Below are 26,322 nucleotides of genomic sequence, written 5' to 3' on the forward strand. Positions count from 1 at the left end.
GATTTTTGAAAGATATAAATCATGTTTCTGTTACAGTAAAGACTTTTACTTATCACTAGTGCTATACTATATGCTAGAGTCCATAGTGGAAAACAGTACTTGGACGTCATACTCATTCGCTTACATCTATTGTCAAGAATGCATTTAATCGCTAATAAATTCATTTTGTAGTGTATCAGATTGCTTTGATGTAGAATTACAATCGAAATGTATTGAACTGGGCTTAACACTACTTTCATGTAAATTGTTTAAATTAATGTATCAACTTAATGAATACAGCCAGGCTGATCCAATGAGGCAAGATCAAGGCGAGGCACATTTATTTATAGGCCTATAGCACATTTCATACCCAAAGGCAACCCATCGTGCTTTACAGATTACACAGAGTGAATAAAAAGGTGTACTGAAAAAGAATAATACACATAGCCTACTGCAGTTTAAGTTCTGCAACTGAGGGAATTTGAGGAGACTGCAGTGGCTCTGTAATAATATTAAGCTTTTATTTTTAAGGCAACATTGTATGACTTCCGGTCTTATTTCAGCTAACTGTGTCTAACTCGACGCATCCCCGACAAACAGAAGTCTCTCTGTTTGGCTGGCGTGCTACGGAAGACAACTGAACACTACCAGTACCGAGTGATATATTAAACATCCAACTGTAACAAACCGAACAGTCTTTTGTTTGAAAATATTTAACAGTCCGTCGGTACTTGCTACACTTGCTCTAGCCTGGTTTAGAGAGACTTTAAGTCGCGGCGCTCACGTTTTCGGCAGAATAAATATCGGATAAAGAAAGCAAAAATAACGGACACGGTTTGGGTGAAATGTATGGTTAGTATTACTGTCTTTTGAGGAGGGTGTGAGCTGTAGTTTCTCCTCAAGAGGCGAGGAATGCTATCTGAGCACCGATGTTTCACTGGGGCAAGTGGAAGAAGAGGATGGGAGCCAATAGTTCTTCAAAGAGACCAGTTTTCGATGAAAAGGAAGATGGTAAGTGATGGAAAAGTAAAGCACTGGTTCCCCAGAAACCCTATAAAAAAATAACACTACTTTAGAAGTAAGAGTTCTAGTTGTGTTTGTCAATATTTGATGTATAACGTCACGTGAGTGTCCTTATTTAACGCTCTTTCATGTTAGCACTAGCTTGTAACATTGCCATAGAGTTGTGCTGTGATACCCATAAGTTGTCAAAGTTTCTACTAGGAATTTAAATGTTGACAGAACGAAGACTGCTGCTGTGTAACGTTTGTAAGACTGCTGGAGTTGATCCTAAAAGACGAGGTGTATACTGTTATGTTGCTACATTTTTACAAAGGCTGCCTGTTTTGTTGTTTTGGAAATGTTTGAGGCGTCAAGTCCAACTTCGCACTAATAGACAGCTACACTCTGTCCCTGTTATTATCCAGAGCCGATAATAGAAGCTGAGTAACCTTAAATTTGTATTTTCATCACACACAATAACGCCCACATAACGTACACTGACAGCATACAAAGTTCCTATCAAATTAGCCTATGTGCAGATCAAATGAGAGGCAGAAAGTGTATAGCATTACCACTCAGTCACAGCAGAAATAGCTGCAGCTCATACTGTGAGAAAATACGTTAATGCCTGAATGAACTCTTTGAAATATGGACTATTTGAAGACAGATAGTTAATTGCATAATTAAGACACGATTAGTGTCATGCATGGAAGTAATGCTAATTCATGATATCTTGTCAGTGAATTGGAAATAAGCTCCAATAAGACCAGCACTGAATCTGTGATCCAGTGTAGAGCTATCATCAATGTGCTGGACAAGTTACAGGCACAACTTGGGTAAATTAGGTCATTTCACTGCAGGGATGTGGTCATATGGCGCCTGTGTGTGTGTGTGTGTGTGTGCGTGCGTGCATACAAGGATAACCCAATTAAGGTTGCAGCTTTTAGTCAATAGCCTTGAAGAAAAGTGTCCAGCTCTTTCAGATTACTATCAAAGACAGTGGTTGTTAAAAAGAATAGGAGTCTACAGCCTTAAGTGGTATGTTCTTACCCTTACAGCAGTTGATCAAAGCCAACATCGGTTACTATATGAAAGTTTAGAGAGATGTCCTTGTTTGATTTCTGTTCCTATAGCTGTGTGATTAAAGGAGAAACCTTGAGGCACAGGGCAGAGAGAGAGAGAGAGAGAGAGAGAGAGAGAGAGAGAGAGAGAGAGAGAGAGAGAGAGAGAGAGAGAGAGAGAGAGAGAGAGAGAGACCATACCATCTTTATTATCAGACAGAAGTGAGTTTGTTGTTTGGTCTATAAAATGTCAGAAAATGGTGAAAAATGTTGATCAGTGTTTTCCAAAGCCCGAGATGACGTCCTCAAATGTCTTGTTTTGTCCACAGTAGGGACGCACCATATGAGAAAGATATGCAATATGCAATAACGTTGTTGAATATAGCGATAAATAAACAGATATTAAAGTGTACTCAGTTCTGCATTGCTGCTGCTTTCAGTATTCTGCTAGAACAACAAACTGCTCGTTGAATAAAAAACAAATGAAAGGAAATCATGTCCAACGTTCCTTAATTGAACAACTTGAACGTTGAATTGAATATAAAAGGCACCGCTAAAAAAAGAGTGACGGTTACATTTTAAAGTGCGGTTTCCATACTGACATTTTCTTTCGACTAACTAAAAAAAATCCCTGTGTCATTCGCGATACAGTTCCTGCGCAAGTTGATATCGCGATGGCGATAAAAAAAGGATATATTGTGCAGCCCTACAGCCACAACTCAAAGATATTCAGTTTACTGTCAAAGAGGAGTGAAGAAGCCAGAACATTCATCATCAATTTCACAATTAAGAAGCTGGATTCAGAGAATTTGTTTTTATTTTCATAACAAATGACTCAAACCGATTTATTAAAGTAGTTGGCAATTCATTTAACAGATAATGGATTCAGCGATTCATCTTTGCAGCCTTATGTATGACCTACATAAAAAGAAATGAATAACTGACTGTGGTTTAATTTCAATTTCCGTCCGCTGTGTCAAGAGCCAGTGCAGTTGCCTCATTAGCATCCTCATGGCCATGATATCATACCTGCCTTTTTTTGTCATAACCACCATTATGCTGCATAGGTTGAGCTCCATACTGTCCTTTGGTGCAAAAGGTGTGTTTGATGTATTCATGCAATGTTGACTTTCAAGGATGAACTGTAGAGAGTGTCCCTTCATGCAGCAAAGAGACACCTGCTGCATCTTCTGCCGAGCACACAGTGAACAGTATGCAGGTATGGAGGACGGTGGGTGGAGAGCATTAAAACGAGACAACTGTTAATGTCAGTTTGAACACCTTGAACACTTGTGAAGCGCAGACTCTGTAAGTTTACAGTCTTTGGAAAGCAGCTGCTTCCCTTTTTACCCTGTTCGTCTTTCAAAGAGCTGCCTAGCACTGATAACAGTCGGAGCAAAAAACCATGGCGCACTGCGTTGTGGGTGCTGACTTAGACTCTAGATGTCTCTTGCTGCCTGTCAGGTCTCTTAGAAACTGTATCCCTTTTGCTTCTTGGAAAACAGCATATGGCCTATATTAGGCAGTAATATTAGAGCAGCGTTTGGCTCGAAAGGCTGCCGACATAATCAAGCGGTCAGGTTGATGTTCAAGCGTTGCTGCCAAAAGGGCTTTTTTTGGCACATAGTTTGATTAGCAAAGGAAGGCTGTGGAATTGATTGAGGTGCACATCCTGCTAGTTTCTGCATTTTTACATTTTTTTTTACAGAAACTGTTTGATGCCCATCTGGTCTATTAGACACTTTAGCATGTTTGTTATCATCATTTGAGAGAGGTCTTTCCTTTTTTTCTTCTTTTGGCTCCTGAATACATAGCTTGTTAAATTCCATGTGGACTATTTCTCAGCACATAACCCCCATAAAACCACTTTTTGGTCTAACAAATGAGATGTATTGTGATATCTGTGAGCTTTAGACGTGCTCGTAGGTAGATTTTGTTCCTTCTGGACAGAGCCAGACTAGATGTCAGTTCCTGTTGTGAGTGCTTGCTCTAAGCTAAGCTAATCGGCTGCTGGTGGTAGCTTCATATTTACTGCACAGACCCCTTAGATTTATTTTGAGACCACTAACGGGGGGTCCCGATCCCTAGGTTGGAAACCACTGTTCTGTACCATGTCCTTAGTAGGGGTGTAAGAAAAAATCGATACACTTGAGTATCGCGATATTTTATTTTGCAGTACTGTATCGATTTTCAAAAATGCAATATCGATTTTTTAAAATTTTTTTTTTAGTTTACGTGCGAAAATATTCATATAAGACAGTGGTTCACGTTTATGTTGTGTTTAAACCCCCTACCGCTAGATGGCTATGCTGAGACGCACCACTAGTGTCCCTGCCTAACAGTGCCTAGCAGTGCCTGACTTTTTGCTAGAAGCTAACAATGTAGCTATGGCTGAACTTTGGCCTACTTTAGCATATACAAATTAGCTCACTAAGAACTGGCTGATTTGATTGATGTTTGATTGTCTGTGTACTGAATTGTTTACCTAAAGTAAACTTCTTTGACTTTTATGCACATCATGTCTTTTTTAAAATATTAGTTTTTCTAAAATTATACTTTAGAAAAAATCCCAATATATCGCCTTACGCACAGTATCGAAATATATTGCAATATATTGAATCGTGACGCATGTATAGTGACACGTATCGTATCGCCTGATTCTTGCCAATACACAGCCCTCGTCCTTAGTGAATTATGATGAACCGCGATCAGCTGTGTGTTCAGAATCCAATCCGGCACTTATGATTAGTCGATTAATTGTTTGTTAAAAGACATTTTTTCTTTTTTCTTTTTCTTTTTCTTTTTTAAAGCAGAAATATCAAGCAAATGTTATTCTTGGCTGTTGGTCAGAATACAAGCACATATGAGTACAACACTTCATACATGGGCTTTGGTAACATCTGGTGGGTATTGTCAATATTTTCAGAATTTTGTAGACAGAATCAGTTATGGAAATGGATCATTAAATGAACTAGTAAAGAAAACAGTCATTGATTGCAGCCCTAACGTGAACAAGTCTTACTCCACAAAGTTGTTAACACAGTCGGAGCTGACTGACTCAGTGTGGTGACTGTTAACTATTAACCAGGCTCCAGACAAAGGATCCTTCCAAGTCCTCATCTGAACATCTGAAGCACGAGCTTGTCGCTTTTAGAAAGAGGGCACTTGTTGTGAACAGTGTGAGACAAGAGAGAGTGCACAATTGACAAATGCTGGCTTTAATTGAGCACGGGCACCAATTTGGTGTACTTGTTATTTTTGCTCAAGCTACAAAGTATTCAAGTGATTTTGCATGCAGAAGATGCTGTTAATTGTGTTGTCTGTTTATCTTGTTGTGTGCATTTGATCCTCCTCGTTAAGCCAAAGGCAAATTTCCTCTTCGGTGGACGGTAAACTTCTATTCTCTGTGTAGACGTGTGTTTGTGTGTATCTGGCTGAATGTCTGAGTGCGTGGCTGACTGCTCTTCCCGTCATGGATAAGTGTATGAGGCAATGGAAGCTGATTTGGGTGGGGATAAAGATAGACACAGACAGAGATGGCTGATTACTTGCACTGAATACTGAGGCGGCTCACTTTCTTTCATCTCTGTTATAGACTCTCAATTTCTTCCACTCTCTTTATTCAACTCACTCAACTTCACGGCTGCCCGCAGCTACTGGCCTCTTGCCACAGCAGAGAGCCGCCCGCCATAATGGGCCTTAGCAGCAATAGGTGGGGAATATTGTCCTGGTCATATTGCAGTCATCTGATTGCAGAGCGTAGCCACAGTTCAGATTGTTGAGTTTTTCCTTTGTACTAACTTAGTACCTACTAAAGTACCAAACTGTCATCACTCCTTTAAAATAAGCATGTAATGTAGGGCTTAAAGCTATAGTGCGCAACTATTTTATATTAACGAACGTCCGTTACATTCAAGCCATTCCCAGTTGAGTTGATACAAAGCTAATTAAGCCTATCAGCTCCACACAACTCTCTCTCTGTATTTCTCAGTATGGCTGTGTTCAGAAAATGGTTTCGTCCGGCGGCTTTCGCGCGCAGAAGCTCGAGTGATGTGTTTTACGTCACCGCTGAGAAAGGACAACAGCAGCGTTCAGCTTTGGGGACAACGAGGACATCAAAATTACAAGATAATGAACTCTTCTGAAGAGTCCATGCTTTTTTTTATCCTCCGTGTCCTCCTTGATTTGACGGGTAAACGCTACTAGCAACTGCGTGGAGGAGGGGTTCGCGATCACGGAAGGCTTGCGTCACGTGGATGCTCAGACAGTGTTGTTGTCATTACTTAGAATTCCTCATGGGGGGAGATAGAAACTACGCACTATAGCTTTAATGATTTGAGGAAAATATGTAGATGTGATTTTTCTGACCAATATATGATTTATGTTTTGCAATTTATGTTGCAGTTATTTTTGATAAATTAAACTACAGGCCTTTTTTGTGTGTCTACATGGCATAAGTACAAACATATCTTGTTTCTCCATGTATGAAATCAGATAAAACAAGAAAAGGCTATATGTTTTCTGAAGAAACGTCGCACTTCAAAATATCTCAACAAGTTGAAGCCACCTGAAAAAAGGCCCACCTAAAAAAAAAAAAAAAATAGTTCATTGGTGTAAAATTACCTCTGCCAATGATCTGATTTATCCTTGTAAGCAAAGAATTTCTTATCTGTATTTACATTGGACGGGCAAGTCCAAGGAGGCTTCCATGTCGTTCCGCCATTTTGAAAAACTATAATCGCTGAGAGGGACATAAAGCACTAGCCTACCTGTCTAGCTAATCCACAACGCGTTTTCATTCAGAGCCAGCGTCACGCGACTGAAACCAGCTGAAACGGAGAAGGAGATCAGTGAGAGGCGCTTGTCACTGCCCCGGCAAATTTGAAAGCCTGCACTGCACTTTAGTTCATAATGGAGGATCATACTTATGCCGAGCCACAGGAGAAGGAATCCTCGTCGCTGAAAAAGCGAAAATTAGAAGACATGTTGTCATAGCTCCTTGGTACATAACGGCTACCGCAGTTGCAACACACATTTGAAAAAGCGAGGCGCTAGTGAGCACTATTTGTTTGAATGCAAAATACAATTTCACCACTAGATGGGAGAAATTCCTACACAGTGTACCTTTTTAATGTTTAATTTACACACTATCTCAGCATAGGACAGCACAGTGTTCCCGCCAGATGACTGACAACTTGTTCGGCTCATTATAACGTTATCTGTAACCAGTGTCGGGTGGAATTAGCAAGCTAACTTCTTTACATTAACGTTAGCCAGGGGCCGCAGCGGGGAGCTGCTCGGTCCCTCCACTTTTTTTGCCGAGACACAGCATTGACTGCCCCGGACATGGACAGTCGGTTTAGCCATCTCCCGGTGTTCGCTGCTGCCTCGGCAGGGAGTAAAACAGATGATACCCAGCCTCTTTGCTGCCGATGTTTCCGCTGAATCGGGTAACGCTGTTTTGTTGTATGATGTCATAGCAACGACTACGGCTCGCAGCCATAGATGTATTGCCAAAGATCCTCTTGCTCACAGCGCGCTGACGGAGTATGTCCGGTTGAAGGGCAGTTAAAGCATGCGCAGACGCTTAAACCGATCAAAGCCCGGTTAAGGTGTATACATGGAGTAATTAGCCGGTTACTAAAGGAGTCCTCTGCCTCTGTTAACCGGGTTATGAGAACTCCGATTAGGTGTTTACATGGCGTTTGAAAAATCGGGGTATTGCCTTAACCCGAATATAATTGGGTTTTTACAGCTGACTGACTGCACCTTCTGCTACCCACAGCTTTGCGTAGGCTCTATTCTATTCAAAATGCCCCAGTAAGCCAAGGCACTGGGACAACCTGACACCAAAGCATCTAAATAGAATTCAGCCAGTATTCATTTGATTATTTACACCTTTTCTCCTCCTACTGTGACATGTCAAAGTGTCCTCTGTGAAGACGGCCTGTGCTATCAATCATATTGTAAGGGTAGATGACTTATCACACTCTCCCAACTGGTTGCTTTTTCATTTAGGAGCAAATCATTTCCTCCACATCAGATACTAGGGCTGGGACGATATGCTTTTGTCTCAATTATTTGATTTGATACATGGGTGCCGATTCGATTTGTATTGCGAATTTCATTTACTGCAATTCTAGAAGTATTGCGACACGAATAGTATTGAGTATTGCGATTTTTTTTTTGTTCCTTCTTTAACCCTCTGAGGACGAAAGACGCACAAGCGATGTTTGACAACACTCCTACTCAAAAAGCGATATTACAAAATTTCATTTCAGATATTTTTTTTATTATTTTAATCATACTGTATATTACAGTACTTTGTGAACGCAAGACTTTGGTAATCTCATTTCAAGCACCAAATTTCAAAAGGTTTTCGCTTTAGCGTCAAATTATCTCTTTACACATTGCTGTAGAAAAAATGTGGGCCTCACTATCCGGAAAGCTGACTTTGTTCTGAACATTATATGATATGAAACACACAGGGATCGGTTTTATGCAAATACCCTAAAAAGGTACATTTAAGAAGAAAAATACCCTTAGACCTCAGAGGGTTAACAAAAACAAAAGTTGAATAAAACACTTAGACAATAGATCATGGGACATTTCTAAAAACAAATAATTTTCTAAAAAGAATGCACATCACATGTCAGTCAGTCAGTCTGACATTTATTTCATCTATAAAGATGTACATAACATGGATTTTGCTGGAAACCGATATGACGTAGTTGCCGTCGGCGGTACCGTATAGAGAGAAATATTGATTGAAAATTGATTAGGTGAATCACTGGTAAAATAGTCAATAAAAAATATTGATTCTAGGGAAAAGAATCAATTTTAAAAATCACAATACATACGTGAATCGATTCCCCCCCCACCCGTATCAGATACAATGCCTCATTAAAGCCGTTGACAATGCCTCATGTGTACTTTTTGTCCGTCTCTGCAGCCTTATGTAACTGTGTTTGCTTGTGGTGATGTACAGGTGATGGCAGTTGTAGCAGCTACCGGAGCATCTTCAAAGAGATAAGCTCAGCTTGATGCTAAGGTGACAACAGAGGGAAGAAAGGTCGCTCTTGCTTGTTGAGGTGTGTGTGTGTGTGTGTGTGTGTGTGTGTGTGTGTGTGTGTATGTCTGTGCCTGTTTCTGTGCAGGGAGGAAGGGATTAGAACACAAGGAATGTAATCAAAGTGGACTTGGTAGGGCGGAGGAGAGTCCGTGGAGTCTTTCACACCTGCTTATTGTTTTGTCTTTCCTTTCTGCTGTTCTTCTTACTGCATTCACACTTTCAAGACCTTTGGAGAGGTTTATTGTTGACCATAAATCCGCTCGTCTTTGTCATGGGAAATTAAAGACTGGAATTGATAAGAGGAGCATCTAATAAAGCAAACAAAGCTGTTACCTGTAGGCAAGCCTCGCAGCAGTAGTTAGGTTAGTTCAATATTTGTCTCTCGGGTCGTACAGTTCTTTTACGGAGAAATACATTACTGCTTTCAGCCCGCAATCAGTAAATTCCCACTGCTTTGATTACTGAACTACGTTTCTAAGAGAGGGAAGAGAAGCAGCACTCTCGCCTTGCCTACTCCTGCGGGAAACGTGAATGAAACTGTAAGTACTTTTTCACCGGGCCCATTCTCAGGCAACCTCGTAGCAAAAGAGGAGGATGACGACTCAGGTCGTAAATCACAAAGTCAACACAAGTTATTGACAGACTGACAGATGTAACTCTTTGTAGTTTGTAATCCCATTCATTACGCTGTGTGTGTGTGTGTGTGTGTGTGTGTGTGTGTGTGTGGTGTCTGACTGTTTTCGTGGCGAGGCCTCTGTGCAGTGTGTGGTGAGGCAAACTCTGTGCTCCTGCGTTGGATTCAGCAGCCAACCTAAACATTATATCCCATGGAAACCAATTACAGCCAGTCGTCTAGATAATCTCAGCATTCCTGCACTGTTTCTATGTCAACATTGTTTGAATTTTAAAGAATAGTAGTCTGACTGGTTGGTTGAGGTGTATAGGCTTTTCCTTTTAGTGTTTAGTTAATTAATAAAAGTTACAGGGGGATTATTGACCATTCCCTAAGCCCCCTCAATTCCTATTGATACGCCTGTCAAGCTTTTTACTCTGGCACGGCACAAATACAGTTTAAAATCTTAACGCTGAAATGACAGCTGTCGCTGCCAGATGTCATCAGCTGTAGCTCTCTAACTAATTAAGCTAACGTTAACTACATGAGTTTGGTGAAAATGCTGTCTCTGGCTGAATTTTTTATATTCCATGCTAACTCATTTTAAAACCCTGTAAAAGGGCCTGTGTGGACTTGATGAATATACATGCATGCTGTTCTAAAAAAAACTGAGGCTTAAACCTTACCTACGGCAGTTGGATTCTCGCAATATCACAAAATTCCGCGAGAATCGCGGGATCACATATCACACGAAAATCCATCTTGTCAGGCTCCAACCTAATGCGTTTGTGTCTGAGCTACCATCTTACCGAAACAATCAGCGTCCTGTGATGAGCTACTGGCAGCTATGGACGTAGTTTAGGTGTGTGTGACGGCTGTGACTTTGTTCAAAACAACAATGGTGGACGTGATAGACAAGTGGTTCATCCAATCACTTGCCAGGTATTTTTTTTTTAAAGTGCCTGCCCTTTCCCAAACAGTTTCCAATGATGGTTTCTCAGATGATTCTGTGTTAACAAACCATCTGGCACGTCAGGTTAAAAGCTGCATGTCCCAGGCAAAAAGTTAGCTTCCTCACCAATTAATGATCAATGTCGAAGACATTAAAACAAAAAACAAAAACACAGTTACACTCGTACTTTTTCTTTTTTTAAGAAAGTCTAAAAATGGACACAACCCCCTTCAAACTCTTTACATTCCGAGTGTTCTTACCACAGTCCCATGCACAACGCTTCATCTGTCAAATCTTGATAGACCTTACATGCCTAGTTACAGTTGCTAAGCTATGATTGAATCACTGATTGGTGAAGGCGTTTATCTAGTCTATATCCACGACGATTCATTTAGGGGATTGCTCCGTTTCCACTGGACGATCCAACCGGTGTCCCTCATTTTCGGCCAGATGTCCGTCACCTTCCGCTTCATTTTTGTTGGAATTCTAAACTCCGGTGGATTTCTGAGGACTATGGTTAACTGGCCCTCAGATCTCTGCAGGGTGAATCCAGACAGCTAGCTAGACTGTCGAATTTTTCTGTTGCATGACTGAAACAACTTTTGAACGTGCACATGTTCCACCGAAACCGAAGTTCCTTCCCGAAGATATTTTGCGGAGGCACTGTTATTGCATTGGGCGCTTAGCGCCGTCCAAGACGATTGTGATTGCTTCAAAGTAGGGATGGGCGATATGGAGGAAATCGGATATCGCGATATTCTTGTCCTAATACCTCGATGTCGATGTTGTGGTGATATTATAGAGTTGACAATTGGTGCTTTAACAAGATATCTTCACAATGAGATTTAAGATAAATAATCTTCAGTAATGTAGATATAATGTAGACTAAGTGGGTAAAGGTAAAAATAATAGAAGAGCTAGAACAGTCTAGTACCCACAGAAAATGGCATCACTTTACTGTAATGCAGCCTTTAAAACCAGGAAAAGACAACACTTAAGCCATTTACGATATTACGATTTCCAAAATCTAAGACGATATCTAGTCGCATATCACGATATTGATATAATATTGATATAATATTGATATATTGCCCAGCCCTAGTTCAAAGAAATGCCAATAAACCAGAGCAAGTTTTTCTCCTATCCCGGAATGCTGTGTGGAGCCACACCTTCTTTCGCAGCGCTGTGGAGGTAGGTCTGGCAATGCAAGACTAGATTTTAACCATATTTTTTGTATATCTAAGATGATGTGGTGTAGTAATACTCCTTCAAAATAATAAAATCCATAGTAGTAGATATATGTTCTTAACTTCAGAAAAGCAACACAGTTCAATCTACCATCGTAAGATCTTAAAATTCCATCTCTGGGTTTGCAAAAGGCAGACTTTTAAACTGCATTTTTCTGATTAGATTTTTCCAGGAGCCTATTTAGTAACTGAGAGAATGAGGTCAGAGGAAGGGGACAATGTTCTTCACAGTACTGCAAGAGGACAGGACAGGACAGGACTGCACACCACCCACCACCCCTGTACTTTTTAATGTAGATCTTTGAGCTAACTTGTGTTGCCACAGGGTTGGTCACAGTCATTATGATTACATGCACACAAGAAACAAGATTATTGGGAGAAACCGGGTTTGCGGCAGGAAATCGGAGCGGTAAAATCCGTGTTACTGTAAAACCCATGTTTACATGCAGCTGGTCAGTAATCAGATTTCTCCCCTACCCCCAAACATATTTTAACCAAGAGCTTTGGATTTCATGATGTTGGACACCACTACAAGTAATACTCTTCCCTTTCATCTTTCTGCACAAACAATACTCCCCCTGTCTGAAGTCTCTGTTGTGCTTTTGTAGAAACCCAGTAAGAGACCCAGTACCTGTTAAGTGTACACACGGCGTAATCCCCTACCCCTAATTAGGGAAACCGAGTTTCTCATTTACATGACATTTAAGATCTCAGATTACTGCCGACAGCCTACAGTAACCATGTTACATGCAAACACACTGACTCACTGGTGGCGCACGAGCACACACATCCATATTGTCATTCTTGAAAAGCTCTACAGTGAATGGCCACTGAAATGTGACACTATTAAATCTGACAGAGGCTCCTCCTTTCCAGCTGCCTGCTACACTCCCCAGGGGAGTGTGTATGCAAACAAACCTCCTTCACTTCATAGATCATGAATGTCTATAAAAAAAAATAAAAAAATAAAAAAAAAAGTCACACTGCTACTTAAAAGGTGTCGAAAATGATGTGTCTCAGTCGATGTCAAGGAGTTCGGAAAAGCTGTCGTGTAACATGTTGGGGTTTGGGGCCGAGGAATCATGTGAGCGCACACCTGACAGGTGAACTGAATATACTGTACAGCTCTGGTGCTTGTCCTAAATACCTGTGAGGACAAACAGAAGTCAGGTGTATTCGGGCCAGAACACAATGTGTCCCGCCTGTGCTTCAAATTGGAGCTGCTAAGGGGAAAAATGAGGCCACAGTGTCCATTTCCTTTCCCCTTAAACACACTCTTAAAGGGAGTGTGATACATGCCATGCTTCAGCTTAGGGCTGCAAAATATATCGTTTTTTTTAGGGCTGTCGATCGATTAAAAAATGTAATCTAATTAATTACATACTCTGTGATTAATTAATCGAAATTAATCGCATACATAATTAACGGTGCTTGAACCGAAAAGAAAGAAAAGAAAAAAAAGGGTACTAAACAACAGTTGGTGACATTAAAGAACGGCTTGTTTATTGCTAAGGCCATATGGTCAAAATTAAATGATTTCATAATAATGTATAACATTAACTTATTTCACTAGTAAATTGCTGTTGAACGACAAAAACAACACAGATAGGAAAAGGACTTCAAATGCACCACGAAGATGTAGTTTACCAGTTTCATTGAACGCACCGTCTGTGTTGTTTTTCCGACGGTAGCTGCAGATTGTTACATACCAGTGTTGAATCCTCTACAGTAAAACACAGTCAAACTTTACACCGTTTAGCGTTAGCTGTCAGCATTGTAACCGTGTTTAATCCAGCTACTAGCTAGCGGTAGGCTAACGTTAGCTGCTGTCGAGTGTAGTGTTAACTAGCTAGCGGTAGGCTAACGTTAGCTGCTGTTGAGTATAGTGTTAACTAGCTAGCGGTAGGCTAACGTTAGCTGCTGTTGAGTATAGTGTTAACTAGCGTCACATGCAGCGGTGTTTGTGTTGCCTGAATCGTCTGTTTCAGAGCATCAGAGAGAAGCGCAGACATATCAGTGGCACCAGATTTTCGTCTGTATGCAAACGTCAATATAGAATGGATTAATCTGCGTTAATTTTTTTAACGCGTTATTTTTTCTCAGATTAATTAATCGAAATGAACGCGTTATTTTGACAGCCCTAGTTTTTTTTTTAAAATTGTCATCGCGATATCAACTGCCACAATAAACACACCGCGAAAGGCTGCGACATATCGCGAAAGACACTCAGAGATTTTTTTGGTGTTAGTTGAAAGAAAATATCAGTAGAAAACTGCACTTTATAACGTAACTGTCATTCTTCTTTATTTAGTGGTGCCTTTTGATATTCAATTGAATGTTCAATTTGTTCAATAAAAGAATGTTGGAAACTTTCATCTGTTTTAAATTCAACAAGCAATGTGTTGTATGTTAACAGAATACTGAAAGCAGCACTAATGCAGAACAGAGTACACTTTAATATCTGTTTATCGCAAGTAATATTGTTATCGCGATATTCAACGACGCATATTTTCCTCATATCGTGCAGCCCTACTTCAGCCTAAGCGCAATTTGCCAGTATTCTATCTCTTCCTATGGTTGGAGAACAAAGCTACAGTGTTGCCTAAATCAAGCTTTTTTTCTTTGTCTTGCACTGCATTGCGATATACTGAAATAAAAATATTCTCTACTCTTACATGCATACAACAAATGTTTGCATATCAAACATTTTCCTGAAAATGATCTTAAATGCAGATGTTATTGTGAATAATCTGTGGTACATCAGCGCCGTCTGGCTGAAGCCCATAATGCCCTTTTGTGTTCTGTGTTCACATGAAGACAGCTGGTGTTTGAAGAAAAGATGCATTATTTAGCCTTGGGTGTACTTTTTAACCCTTTTGAGGGGCTGAAAATAAATAATTTTTCAAAACTCAATATGTGAGCACTATAGAGCTGGACAGTGCAGGACTCTATTTACAGTATACCATCACAATGTTTCTCTGGAAGACTTTTGTGACTGCTACTCCTCCTCTCCCTCTAGCGCGTTTCCTCCAACCACCTCCCACCAGGCTCTAAATAGATCCCTAATGTTTCCCTCTGTGAACAGTCGAAAGGTTACTGTGGCATTTTAACCGTCTAGCGTGGTCCATTTCCTCACCGCAATGTGTTACAGCCCAGTGGTTTGTGAAACCAGGTCCTAGATGCGCAAGGATGGTGGGAGCACATAGGGTCGGGCGTTGAGATACAGGAAGCAGGAAGTTTGGACCCATCAAACAGCTGTCTGCATACTGTAGGTGGTTATGCATGAGTCAATGTGTGCATAGCGTTAACTATATGGTGGAAGGTGTAGCCAAACTGTTTTTCAGCATTGTATAAGAAGTCTGATTCAATTTAAAAAAGCATCAAACAAGGAAAATTTAACTTGTGCATGGTAAAATAGAGAATAATAATACTTTACCCAAAATAAAATGCAAAATACCTTATCATTAATGACAAGTGACATGTTTATTGTAGGGATGCACCGAATCCAGATTTTTGGGGTTTGGCCGAATACCGAATCCACTGGTTAAGATTCTGCCGAAACCGAATACCAAATCCTACTCCCATCCTCAGTCCATTAACACAGTAAACACATTAATGAAGTGAACAACATCCACACCAGTGTATTTATTTTATTTTAACTGTAAAAAAAAAAAAAAAAAAAGAATAGGCAACATTATGCCAGGAAGACAAGTGGGGAAAAACTGTTTTGACGGTTTTGGTGTAGGGCTATCAGAGCTGGTAATGGTCGTCTGGTTAAACCAAGTTTTTAGCTGTGACTGTCCTTCCTTTGCCGTACCTGAAGTTGCTGCATTTTGGCTGCTGTCTGTAGATTCCTTCATGCACGACTCGTATTCTTTTGGATGTTTCATACGCAAATCTGTTAACAGCGGCGATGTTGTGTATTGTTTAGGGTCCTTGCCACCACGAGACAAATCAACATTGCAAATTGAACATGTAGCTCGACTTGAATGGCCTTCTTTTGACTGAAAGTACTGCCAACCACTTTTTCTGCTCACGAGTTCCATTTTGACTTTCTCACAGCCTACTGCATTGAACGGTCCACCTACGTAAACACCTTCCCGTAATCAACGGCAGTGTCATTACGTCGACCAGCGTAATGACACCGCCGTTAGTGCAAGCGTAGGGTTCGGTTCGGTGGGAAAAAATTCTAAGGTTCGGCAGAAACCGAACCCCGTCAAAAAGCTCAATATTCGGCCGATTCCGAAGCCGAATCCTGGATTCGGTGCATCCCTGGTTTATTGCACCTTAAATCTGCTATCATATTTTGGTTTCTTTGTCACTGAATCATAACCAAGATTTGAACCATCTTTGGCTCTACCTTCAGCTTGAATGTTTATGCGGTGGCTGACCTGGGTTCAGGGTTCTGGGTTCAGGGTGCTGTGTTTAGGACGATGACCTTTGATGAGTCAGACTGGGCTTTCCAATAAATCCATTGCTTTTTCACGGTAGAAACTTAACAGCGTGCTGCAGGAGTAACTTACTAACATTGGCTTGCACCGTAGACGGTCTATATGTATCGCCTGACCTCAGATATGATAATAAGCCATAGGTAGTTCACCGTAAATCTAGCACAAAGCCATCGCTGTGTTTCAATAATGAGCCAAAACAGATAAATAAACAATGTCCCGATGCTTGCCCAGGAGTTGTGAATCACAGTGAATTAATTATGCCAAATGCAGGGACTCGGAGATGATGTGGCGGCTCTGTAACGTAACACTGACAGAGAAAAACACACATACACAAAGGGACACATTGCTATGGTAACCTCAGAAGTTTTCACACGGTCCAGATGATGTTTCTTTGTGACAGTGCTGTGCATGTGAGAGTCCCCATGCTGCAGTGCAGAATTATCCTCTGAAGTGCTCTCGTCTTGCTCCCTCTTCGTCTTGACAGCTTTTTAGATGTACGATACAGCCTCCCGTAGTGATTTCTCTGTGTGTAGAAGTCCAATTTCACATCTCCTCTTTCATTCTCTGTGACATGGCTCCCTGTTTGTGAAGATTTACTTGACATCTGTGCAGCTTTTTCATACATCATTAATACTACACAATACTGTGCATACTCACATACTGTACACAGAGTTTATGACTGGCTTTACATTGTATTGCAACTGCGTTACCACTGTGTACGGGTTTGTGTTTTGTACAAATGCATGGGGAATACAATACAATGCAAGTGGGCGTCTTGTATGAAATTGTAAGCCAGCCAGTGGATGTTACTCTTTCATCAGGCAGTTCATTGAAAACATGCAAGGTTAAAGTTCTAATCCTTTTGATTTTGGTCCTGGTTCATTTGGCTTCACCCTTAGGTACAGCAAGACCAGTTTAATACTACTGGTTTCCAAAATTCAGGAGGCAATCCTCCTTGAGCAGCCACTTTGTCAGAATTAAAACAGAGGAGCAACTGGTGCATGTGTTTACAGTGCAGCCAAACAAACTCCTGTTCTAATGAAGAAACCGTCCAATAGTAAATGCGATCTAATTTCATGCTGCATAGTTTTCCTCAAAACAGCAGGACACAGTCCAAGGAGTTGGTTACCTTGCTGAGGAGTTGGAGGTGTGCACCTCTTCATCTAACAGCTCACCTTGAATGCTCCCTTCTTGTGCCATTTCTCCCTTGCAAAAATGAAAATGAATCCACTATCAAAAAATGCAGAAAATGACCATGTCCTGATAGTAGACGTATTTGCGATGAAATACATTGTGTTTCCTGGGAAGAGAGTTAAATGTGAGCAGTGAGGATGATATGAATGAGATACAATTTTAAAAACTAATGCTGTTTTATAGTGTGTGTGTGTGTGTGTGTGTGTGTGTGTGTATGTGTGTGAAAATGGGGCTACATTAAATACAGTAGCTATTTAAAAACTGCAGACCATAAATAGTGTTGTTTGATTTTCATCAAAATCTTGAGGATTATATTCACGTTTAAGTTTTTATTTTAGAACAATTTTTTATTTATTTTTAACAGTTTAGAAGAAAGATTGATGGATATGCACCGAAACCCACTGGTCTTATGAGCAAAAGGGTGAAAAGGTAAACCAAGAGAGCAGAATTAAACTGGGACCGGCAAGGAAGAGACATATGGATAACTTAAAGAGACATGGCAAACAATATTACTGGCCAGTGTCTCCATCCACTCAAGTCTGGGGAGAAGGACTAGGTGAATGATGGATGAAGAAATAAACAGACATGACTGCTCAGGGACAAAAATCTGTAGTTGCTATCGGTCGGTCGGCAATGAAACATCCAATACAACTTCGATAGTTGATGTGTGCATCCCTGATCTATGCCCTCTATTGATCTTTGAGCAACAGCATTTCAATTCATTCTAATTTGATGAGTAACCTTAGCAACAAGGTACAGTGTATGAATCACATGCCCGACTAGTTGTTTTCGAATAGAGCTTCATCACATTAGTGAGGCACACAAACACAACAAGGAGAAAAAACACCCCCGGCCAGATCAAGCCTTAATGGCTGCTTTAATTTTCCAGCTGTATGACTCTTTTGTGTCATTATAAAAGCCGTAGAGCAGATGAAGATAAAAACAACACTCTCAGGTTAATTAAAGGTCCTATGACATGCTGCTTTTTGATGTTTTATATAGGCCTTAGTGGTCCCCTAATACTGTATCTGAAGTCTCTTTTATATAGGCCTTAGTGGTCCCCTAATACTGTATCTGAAGTCTCTTTTATATAGACCTTAGTGGTCCCCTAATACTGTATCTGAAGTCTCTTTTATATAGACCTTAGTGGTCCCCTAATACTGTATCTGAAGTCTCTATTATATAGACCTTAGTGGTCCCCTAATACTGTATCTGAAGTCTCTTTTATATAGACCTTAGTGGTCCCCTAATACTGTATCTGAAGTCTCTTTTATATAGACCTTAGTGGTCCCCTAATACTGTATCTGAAGTCTCTTTTATATAGACCTTAGTGGTCCCCTAATACTGTATCTGAAGTCTCTTTTTATATAGGCCTTAGTGGTCCCCTAATACTGTATCTGAAGTCTCTTTCCTGAAATTCAGCCTTGGTGCAGAATTACAGCCACTAGAGCTAGTCCCACAATGAGCTTTCCTTAGTATGTGCCATTTCTGTGTCTGTAGCTTTAAATGCTATTGAGGAGGAGAGGGGGGGGCAAGGTGGAGGGTGGGGGGGTGGCCTTGACCAACTGCCACTTTGCTTGTTTGCAAGCCATGATGTCTCTCGCTTTCTCATGGGCGGGCCAAATTCTCTGGGCGGGCAAAGCAGAGAAAGGGGAGGTAACCTTTCCCCTTATGACCTCATAAGGAGGAGATTCCAGATCGGCCCATCTGAGCTTTCATTTTCTCAAAGGCAGAGCAGGATACCCAGGGCTCGGTTTACACCTATCGCCATTTCTAGCCACTGGGAGACCACAGGCAGGTTGGGGGAATTCATATTAATGTTAAAACACCTCATAAAGTGAAATGTTCATGCCATGGGACCTTTAATGCACATGCAAGGAGACTCAAAGACGGTATAAGCACATGACTGAATTGTAGACTCACCGCTGGAATTAAATAGGGAGTTGCACCGGCACACCCTCTGTACGCATCTCCCTATCCTTGTCTAATTATCAGTTGAGATCCATAGCTGAAATGGTCACTCCTGTAAAGACAATGAGCTCTGTTGTGTTCATGAATATTCACAAGATGTTCTGTTTAGAGAGGCCGCAATTAGGCTGTATTAGCGCTCCATGTGTACGAGGAGAAAATGATGATGATGGCTGCTCAGTGATGATAGTGATTTAAGTAAACAGATTCATCAAATGTGGCCTTCGGTGCGCTGCACTCCTTTTGTGACAGTTTGGAATTGAAGACCGCAAGCATTTGCTCTTTGTCACAAGTTAAAGAGTAAACCGTAGCCACATACAAATCTCTTAGGTTAACGGGCAAACACCATGTTTCAATAAGGCAGTAGTTCTGTCTTTGTCAAAAACAAGCAATGCATCCGTGTAGCGCTTTTGCCTGATACTGAATCTGGTACCTTGCTTATCCCAAATTACGTAAGATCTGTGCATAGATCTGCGAAAACTCACCTATACCAGCATTTTAGGCAGTATTGGAGGCATTTACGATACTTGTATCGGAAAACAACTCTACATCTGTGGAAATTGAATGGTATAGTGTTGAGTTTTTCACCTGATTCCTATTTCTCACGGTCTTCAGCAAATACCCTGATATTTGTGCAAGAAGCACTTTCAAGAGCATGGTCTACAAAAGGTACTTGAAATGGCGCATGCTGCCGACATAAGATAATTCATGCCACCATATTCTCTTTATTGCACTCCAAGGCACATGCAGCCTACCCTGTGCTGATCAAAAGAACATGAGTATTTTCCCCCTATAGCTTGTAATGAAAGTCCCATCAATAAAGATCAAAGAAGATCAGAGCGGAGTCAAGATGGTGTATAACCAGCGCTCAGTCTCTGAGATAGCTTCAGAGATGGAGAATGCCAATAGCAAAATGTCTTGGATTTACAACAAGTTGAATTGTACAGCAAGTCTTTACTTCATCTGCCTCTCAATGTATTCGATTGGATGCTGAATATTAAAGGCTCTACTGTGTCCCAGCAGCAGCTCGACTACTACAGACCATGATATAAGGCTTACTACTGCAATAAAATATTCAGTAATCACGTGGGAGAAGATGCTGTTGTAAAGCAAACTTCTTTTTTTTTTTTGAGCTTCTTACTATGATCCTTGTGGCACTGTGTAGTGTCACATGCACATTGAAGTGCCACATGCACTCTGATCTCCCTGCCAGTGTGTGTGTGTAGAGATATATTAAACTACCGCCACGAGAACTTGAGCAAAGCGCGTCGCCCTCATCATATGCAGCGTTGCCTGCTGCTGATGCTCTAAAGCTGCCAAGCATACGGCATAGTGGTGATGTGCACTGTGTTTGCAAATGGAAACCTGTCAGCAAAATCTGAGAAATAGCTTGCACACATAATACAGAGGCAGACAGCATTGGATTGGATTAGAAGCAGAGGCGTATTCTCCAAAGACAGAACAGGAAGGGATCGATGCTAGGAGGTTTTTTGATCCCAGTCCAGCGGGCTTATCCACACAGGGTGCATTCACTCATTGTGATTTGATGGCTAGGTCGTACTCTAAATGTACTCTCCATCAACATTTCAGAGTCCACTTTCTGTGTTGTGTCAAACTACATTTAGAAAGGTTTATTACACTCTACCAATATTTCAATATTCAGTAATTTTACAATGATTAAAGTAATGATTATTTGATGGCAGATATTCCAGGCTTTGTACAGACTGTGTAATACACACATAGTATGAAAAATGTATGCACACCAATACGTATGATATCCTATAAAAACTAAGCGAGTGCTGGTTGGTCACGTGACGCCGGCTACAGTGGCTGGCTACGAGCTCTGTGACGCCGAGCAGCAGTTGCTAGCTGAACGGCAGTTGCTAGCTGAACGGCAGTAGCTAGCTGAACGGCAGTAGCTAGCTGAACAGCAGTTGCTAGTTGTTTTATGCCGCTACAGAGCTTCGTGACGCTGGGTACAGACCTCCGTCACAGCTCGGCCGTATCAGTGGCAGTTAGTAGATGTGTTTAGCCGCTACAGAGCTCTGCGACACCGGCTATGGTGCTCTGCATGGTGCCCCGTTGTATCAGTGGTAGTTGATGGTTCAGTTAACCCGATAAACATGACTTTGAGCCGGGAATGGGGCACCGCAAGCTGCCGGTCGTGTCGGCGGACATTACGGTTAAGTTTAGGTGACAAAAAGTGAGCGTTATGCGGCGACGACATAACAAAAAACGGCTAGTTAAGTTTAGGAAAAAGATTGTGGTTTGGATTAAAACACTCCCAATAAACACACATTTCCTGGGGGAAAGTCTTTTGTTTGTCCTGGGAAGCTAACTCCGCCGTGTTTTATGAGCCACCTATTATAAGAATGGATGGTGAGAACCATTGGGACTCATGCATCTGGAAAGTTGATTTTCCAATCGTAAAATGTTCTGCTCACTACACTGTATCTTGGTCACAATTCTATATTCAAAAATGTTTATGTTATGCGATATGCGTTTATGGTAAAAAAAACAAATACATGCATATATAAAGGGTTGGGTACAATTTAATAACAAAAAATAATTTCAGTTGTAAAACTTGAAACATTCTGTTATTTATTAAGACATTGCCATTTAACATTTTACACACCACACAAAATAAAACACCTCCCTCTCCCCTCCCAAAACCGTTCCTACAACCTATTAAATCAAATAATTATTCATTTCTTACACTGCACTGTATCGTTAAAGATAACTCTTGTTATGATTTGATACTATAAATAAAATTGAATTGAATTAACGTTTATTCTTGTATTTGTATCTTATTCTATTTTAGCCTGTTGTATATCTCTTTTTAATTGCTCTTTAATGTTTTATGTGAAGCACTTTGAATTGCCTTGTTGCTGAAATGTGCCATAGAAATAATTGACCTTGCCTTACAACCTCCAGTCTCTCAGTCTGTCACCAGGGCTTAGAGAACACTGTTGTTCCTATAATCTCCAGCCTGTAAGTCAGTCACCAGGGCATAGAGATCACTGCTGCTCCTGTCTGTCTCAGAGGAACTGCATGGCGACCGCTTTTGGCTCGCCATTATATTGCAGCGAATGTTGTCTGCGTGGAGTTTTGCACACTTGCAACCGCTTTACCGGCATTGCCGTGATTTACTGTGACTTAAACATACTGCCGAGGTGATGTAATCTCAGTTATTCTCATCTCTGTTTTAATGGATCATACGAAGTAAACTGTTTATATTGACAATCCTAAGTATTCATAAAGAGTATTTCAAATGCATAAAATATATATTTTCAGTGTTGACCAATGCTGAGATTATTTTCATTTATTAAACTAAGTATAGACAGACAGGTGTGAGTGGATTGATCACTCATGTTTTTAAATGGAAGTATTCTTACATGTGACAGTGAAACAACCTCTGGCTTCCCCAATTCTGCCCTCTCAGCACAACACTTTGCTCGTGAATGAAATGAGTTTGGTGAACCATGGCTCCATCGTATTAAGTGGTATCTCAAGGATCAATGTGTACGAGGGCTACTGACATCAAAGGTATTAGGTTACCCCTGGCATTAGGATAGTGCTTTGCCTCCTCATTCTATGGTGGCTTCCTAGCTCAGCCTGATGCATCAATTTCTGGTGACAGTGGAACAGTATCATTGGTCCCCTTTATTGATCGTGTAGTGATTCTCTTCCAGTCAGGTATAGCCTCTTTGGGGAATCCAGGGTGAAATTGGAGACTGCATAGTGGAAAATGAGATGTTGTGGGTGGTGTTTTGGTTTTCTGAGGAATAGTGTTTGGAATAAGTTAGGTAACAATGTTATTTTTTCAGTAACGGGGTAATATAACTAATTGCATTTCCCGTCGTTACAACGCCGTTAACGTTACTGGACGTTAAATGCGGTGCGTTACTATGCATTGATTGAATAAACTGTGTAATCCGAACGCACCCGTCGCTCACAGCTAGTGAGGAGGTGGGTTAATAATGAGGTAAGCGATTATGATTGGCTAAGGCAGAGTCATGTTTCATGGAAGCCAATCAGAGCCAGTGTTTTTACACACATGCCAGCACACGCGCCACACACACACACACACACACACGCGCCACACACACACACACACACACACACACACACACACACACACACACACACACACACACACACACACACCGCAACACACAACAGCTAAACAGAGATTCGATGAAGCAGCAGAGATGGCGAGTCAGGAGCAATCCGATGAAAAGTTGGCATTTTCAAGGTGGAGATATACTACTTATAATTCATTATAATACTACTTCAAATTCACTGTGGTCAAAGACAAGAACGTGCTTGTAATGTGTACATTATGTACAGGAGCGAAGACTTTATCGACATCCGTTGTAAGCAACTCTAATTTAATGAAGCATCTCACAACGACACACGCATCTACAAAGCTAGTGGCCAAAAACACCGATACCTCCACCACAGATGATAGCTCGCCATCTACTAGCAAAGAAGGACTCGGAGCAAAGTCCTCCAAGCAGCAAAAGCTAGACCTTTCTGCCTCACAATAAAAAAACTGCTCAAAAAAATCCAAATTCTTTGACATATAGCAACTTTTTTTTTAACAGTAACGCAAATAGTTACTTTCCCTGGTAACGAGTTACTTTTATTATAGAGTAATTCAGTTACTAACTCAGTTACTTTTTGAAACAAGTAGTGAGTAACTATAACTAATTACTTATTTAAAGTAACGTTCCCAACACTGCTGAGGAATGCATAAATACTAAATCTTCTGCTCTGAGTGGTTTTAAATTAAACCCATAGACTCAAAAAAATAATAGACAGAGCTTCTTGGTCTGAAAAGTGAAAACCATGCAGAAGTGCCTTAAACCTAAATTCTACAGGCGACTCCACTGAGATGTCGGTTTGTTCAGGAAAATTACTCTACTTCTCACTTGATTTATTACCTCAGTAAACATTTTCATAATGAGTTTATTCGCTCAATCGCTAGTTTCAAGTCTCCTTTGTAAATTATCCTATTTATATTAAAATAGCCGATAAAGCAGAGGATTCTTTAGGGCGTGGCTACACGCTGACCTGTCAATCAGGACAGAGGCTTAGCAATGCTAACCATATCACTGTGTACATTAAAAAAGCTGTGAACAATTTTGTCTTAAACTTTGACCCTCTAACTGTGTGTTTTCACTTCATCAAAGGTAATTGGAACATTTTGGTCGCCTAAAAATGTCTTGTTCAGCACTCAGTAGCACCTTGCCATCCAAGGCTAGCTAGCGCTAGCGTTAGCGTTAGCTGCTACTTGAGGAAAAGACGGGGACATTTTTTTTACTGCCGTACATGCAGATGAATGGTGCCAGAACCCGGAGGTCCGGGTTTACCAGCCGGTAAAAATCCGCTGGATTACTCGCTTCAGGAGGGTTGAAAATTGACAACCCACAACAAACCCGCTTTAGCGTTTAACTTAGCGCAGCACTATTGCAACCATAAACAACACTAGCTTAGCCGCATCATCCTCCTCAGCTCCACACTCTCATCCAAACATTGTCACGTCCAGTTTAAAAAAAGAAGATAGCTACAGCCAAATTGCCAAACTTCAAAACGGTAGTCCACAAACCAATAGATGTGGTCACCGCTGCTACGTTCACTATTTTTACGGTTTGATTAAACCCAAATGAAGTTCAGTTATTCTCTCTTCTAGATAACTGTAGTGTATTATCGAAGGACAACCTTTTGGGTTTGGGCTAAAATGTGAGTGATGTATCTCACCACTCAAAATTACAGAATAAAAATGAGACACTACATCAGAGGTTCACACATCTATTACTATAGCCTCTTTCCGACCAAGTAGTTACAGGAACGTAGTTATAGGAACAGTCCACTTCTAAACAGTTCTACTAACTACTCTCCCCCAAAACCATTTTTTCAATTTGCATTCACACTGGCCAAGTGGCCATAGGAACTGACCTTTTGTTATTATAACACAGTCATCTAACCACCACTATGCGGAAAAGACCCTGCCCTGAAGTAGAAGCTGAAAGAGTTACAGGAACTGTGGTCAGAGGAACTTAATAATCCCCAAATTGGTCCAGTCGGAACACAAGAAAAAAAGGGTTCTAGGAACGTTATGTTCTTAGCCTAGAAATCTAGACGCACCCTAACGGCAGCAAATGTAATTTGCAGCCAGGGTCAGTCTAACAACTCTGTTGGCTTGCGAGCTGGAAAAACCAAATTCTGGTCAGGCCAATCACATCATGTATAGAGTCGGTGGGCAGGCTTAACATAAGGACGGCAGAGTTGCGATGGTTCCCTGCTACTTGAAAACAAAGAAGATGGCTGCTGCTGCTGGCGAAGAGCGGTCTTTCGAATCTGCTTTAGCTGCGACTCTGGAAGACTTGGAGTTAAGCACTGAAGTCATTGTTAAAAAAGGAAGATGTGTTCGGAGTTTTGCCGACTGGAAAAGTTTAATCTATTAACTAGCGTTCCTCTGGTTGGCTATGAGTGCAGAGAGAATTTGAAAGACAACCGTTTATCCCGCCCCTCGGATTGAGCCCTGCCAATGGTGAGTTCCCAGACCCAACATCTTGATGTGGGTCTGGCTTGTCAGGCTATTATGTTCTAGGAACTGCAAAAATCCCTCCGGTCGGAAAGCGGCTAATGGCACGGATTAGCTCAAGATGGAACTACAGTTAAAACTTGAAACACGAGGACGTTTGAATGCGTATCTTAAGGTGTGGACACACAGAGCCGATGGCCAAACATCGGCAGAAAAGGCAGTTGGGCTGATCA

General features: G+C 41.0%; 1 protein-coding gene across 1 annotated transcript in view; it reads left to right on the forward strand.

Annotated features, from left to right (window-relative positions):
• The first annotated feature begins 558 nt into the window (after positions 1–558).
• The window catches only part of LOC116039428 (serine/threonine-protein kinase 32C), a 96,949-nt gene continuing 71,185 nt past the window's right edge, over positions 559–26,322 (forward strand). Inside the window, exon 1 of the mRNA XM_031284281.2 lies at positions 559–990. Coding sequence (XP_031140141.1) covers positions 909–990 — 82 coding nt within the window. The 5' untranslated portion in view covers positions 559–908. The remainder of the gene's footprint in view (positions 991–26,322) is intronic.

This window comes from Sander lucioperca, chromosome 15 (genome assembly GCF_008315115.2).
Source record: "Sander lucioperca isolate FBNREF2018 chromosome 15, SLUC_FBN_1.2, whole genome shotgun sequence".
In the NCBI taxonomy this organism is placed as follows: domain Eukaryota; kingdom Metazoa; phylum Chordata; class Actinopteri; order Perciformes; family Percidae; genus Sander; species Sander lucioperca.